We start from the raw sequence: 3,405 nt of genomic DNA on the forward strand, positions 1-3,405 counted from the left end.
CCAACGCCGGCATGGCCTCCGGAGCCCGGGGTCCCCAGGCCGCGCCGGCCCAGCCCTGCGATGCCGCCTGGAGCGGCGCGCCCCGCGCTGCAGGTGGCTCTCTTAAGGATGCGCGTCACCGACCGCAAATTCCCTCGGACTGGTGCAAAGTGGAAGGGGGGAGGAACCCTCTCCCCAGAGGCAGGGGCCGAGGCGGGAGCGGAGAGGTTGGGCCGAGCCGAGCAGCCGGTGCCTGGCGCAGCGCTGCAGCCGAGCCCACGTGCCCGCCGCGGTCCGCAGCCTGCGCTCGGCGGCCCCCGGGGCTCCCCGACTGCGGCGGGGAAGATTGGGCGCGGTCCCGCCGGAGAAGTTGCACGGGCTCCGCGGCTCTGCCGCCTTGCTGCCCCTGTGAGTCCCCGAACTCTGTCGTTTGGATCCGGGGCGTGGGGACTGCAGGGAGCCACAAACCACCCTCCTAGCGCGCTGGGATCTTTGAGGCCCTGAGAAAGGCGCTGAATCCGCTCGGCACGCTGGCAACTCCGGCCAGCGCACAGGCGGGCATGGGGTCTCATTCCATTCTTAATTGTGGACTGATTTTCTTTGTCTCTGCCTCCATCTCCTAGGACGCTCAGGACCCAGTCAGCGGCGGGATAAAGAAAAACAGGCAGGGTTTCAATGTCAACCAAGGCAATTAGGGAGGTTAACAAACAGCCCTCAAAACAAAACACACAGAAAATACATCCCAGAGGATGTTGCGAATCATCCGCTTGATAGTTCTTGTTCTTCATCGCATAATTTTTCGAGTTGAAAATTATTATTATTTTCCTTGCAATAAGCTGAGGATGGGAAAGCTCTGGATGCCAATTCTGGTTCTTCCCTGACTTAACTGGCCGTTTGACCTCCACAAACCTGTTTACTCATCGTAAAGGAAAGGGGTGGACCAAATGGTTTATAATGTCTCTCCCAATTCTAGGAATTCCACGCTCTTAATTATTTTAATTATTTTCTAATAAAGCATGAAAATTGACTGTTTACTCTTGGCCATACAGGTCTTTTCCTTAGATGTTGTCTACAGTACAATAATTCCTTCCCCTAGGGTATGGCAGAAACTTTAGAAGTGTCTACCGTGATGCAGCCACTATGGAAAACACTATAGAGGTTTCTCGAAAAATTAAAAAAAATATGGTCCAGCAATTCCATTTCTGGCCATGTAGCCAAAAGAATTGAAAGCAGGGTCTTGAAGAGATGTCTGTACACCCATGTTCAAAGCAGCATTATTCACGGTAGTCAAAAGGTAGAAGTAACCCATGTCCACAACAGATGAATGATAAACAAAAATGCAGTATATACATATGACTGAGTGTTTTTCAGCTTTAAAGAGGAGGGAAATTCTGATACAGCTAAAATATGGATGAATCTTGACATTATGCTAAGTGAAATAAGCTAGTTCCAAAAAATACAATACTGTATCCCATTACAAATTCATAAAGACAGAAAGTAGAATGGTGGTTACTATGAGCTGGGGGCAGGGGGAAATCGGGAGCCAGTGTTTAATGGATACAGAGTTTCAGTTTTGCAAGATGAACAGAGTTCTGGAGACTGGTTGCACAACAATGTGAATGTACTTAACGCTTCTAAACTGTACACTTAAAAATGGCTAAGGCCGGGTGTGGTGGCTCATGCCTGTAATCCTAGCACTTTGGGAGGCCGAGGTGGACAGATCACCTGAGGTCAGCAGTTCGAGACCAGCCTAGCCAACATGGTGAAACCCCATCTCTACAAAAATGCAACAATTAGCCAGGCGTAGTGGCGCATGCCTGTAATCCCAGCTACCTGGGAGGTTGAGGCAAGAGAATCGCTGGAACCCGGGAGGCAGAGGCTGCAGTGAGCTGAGATCACACCACTGCACTCCAGCCTGGGTGACAGAGTGAGACTCTGTCTCAAAAACAAAAACAAAAAAGTTAAGATGGTAAATTTTATGTATGTGTATTTTACCTCAATTTTAAGTTTTTTAAGTTTTTGTGTAGCTGCTGAGGGTTTAAAAAATTTTTAAAAGAGTGTTGTGTCTACGTTAGGTCAGAAACAGAAGTGAAGGAAGATGGCCTGAAATAAGTGAAACATGAGGAGATAAAGCAGTGAAACAGGCTGGTTATGGGGAGAAAAGCGAGCGTCCGATGGCCAAGACCTAACACACTACCTTGCATTTAAAGCTCGATTACTGTCTTAAAGGAAACTGATTGGCTGGGTGCTGTGGGTCATGCCTGTAATCCCAGCGCTTTGGGAGGCCAAAGCGGGTGGATCATTTGAGGTCAGGAGTTGGAGACCAGCCTGACCAACATGGTGAAACCCCATCTCTACTAAAAATACAAAAATTAGCTGGGCATGGTGGCACTGTAGTCCCAACTACTCGGGAGGCTGAGGCAGGGGAATTGCTTGAACCCAGGAAGCAGATGTTGCAGTGAACTGAGATCATGCCACTGCACTCCAGCCTGGGCAACAGAGCAAGACTTGGTCTTGGCCGGGCGTGGTGGCTCACGCCTGTAATCCCAGCACTTTGGGAAGCCAAGGCAGGTGGATCACGAGGTCAGGAGTTCAAGATCAGCCTGGCAAAGATGTTGAAACCCGTCTCTACTAAAAATACAAAAAATTAGCTGGGCATGGTGGCACGCACCTGTAATCCCAGCTACTCAGGAGGCTGAGGCAGAGAATTGCTTAAACTAGGGGAGTGGAGGTTGCAGTGAGCCAAGATTGCGCCACTACACTCCAGCCTGGGCGACAGAGGGAGACTCCGTCTCAAAAAAGTAAATAAATAAAATAAAAAACTAAAAAAAATGAAACTGATTATTACAAATTTGCAGAACATCGGCTTGAGTGCAGCAGTATTCAGGATACAAAATCATAAAGATACTGCTGCTTTGTCCAAGAATGTTGGGCACAAGGCAGAGATCTCCATGAAAAGGGGGTTGGTGAGAGAGGAGAAGTTAGGAATGGTTTCTTTTTTTTTGAGACAGTGTCTTGCTCTGTCGCCCAGGCTAGAGTACAGTGGCGCGATCTAGGCTCACTACAACCTCCGCCTTCCGGGTTCAAGCGATTCTCCAGCCTCAGCCACCTGAGTAGCTGGGATTATAGGCACCCACCACTGCGCCCAGCTAATTTTGTATTTTTAGTAGAGACGAGTTTTACCATCTTGGCCAGGCTGGTCTCAAACTCCTGACCTCGTGATCCACCCGCCTTGGACTCCCAAAGTGCTGGGATTACAGGTGTGAGTCACCGCGGCCAGCCAGGAATGGTTTCTATGAACACTTGATTTTCCATGGAAATTGGTGGAAAAAATAATTCTAGAAGGAGCAAATCTTATAGACTGAAATATTTTGGAGTATGAGGTATAGGCTAACAGAAGGTGAAGTAATGCCCATGGTTTTTTGA

At 48.8% G+C, this 3,405-nt stretch overlaps 1 protein-coding gene across 2 annotated transcripts in view; it reads right to left on the reverse strand.

The window, feature by feature from the left end:
- FLT3 (fms related receptor tyrosine kinase 3) overlaps positions 1-861 on the reverse strand; it is a 100,529-nt gene extending 99,668 nt beyond the window's left edge. Inside the window, exon 1 of one of the 2 annotated variants that reach the window (XM_055244380.2) lies at positions 1-856. This exon is cut by the window's left edge and continues 30 nt beyond it. In XM_055244380.2, coding sequence (XP_055100355.2) covers positions 1-13 — 13 coding nt within the window. In that variant the 5' untranslated portion in view covers positions 14-856. The other variant, XM_063619209.1, reaches the window with a different exon arrangement.
- Positions 862-3,405: the final 2,544 nt, after the last annotated feature.

This window comes from Symphalangus syndactylus, chromosome 15 (genome assembly GCF_028878055.3).
Source record: "Symphalangus syndactylus isolate Jambi chromosome 15, NHGRI_mSymSyn1-v2.1_pri, whole genome shotgun sequence".
Classification (NCBI taxonomy): Eukaryota; Metazoa; Chordata; class Mammalia; order Primates; family Hylobatidae; genus Symphalangus; species Symphalangus syndactylus.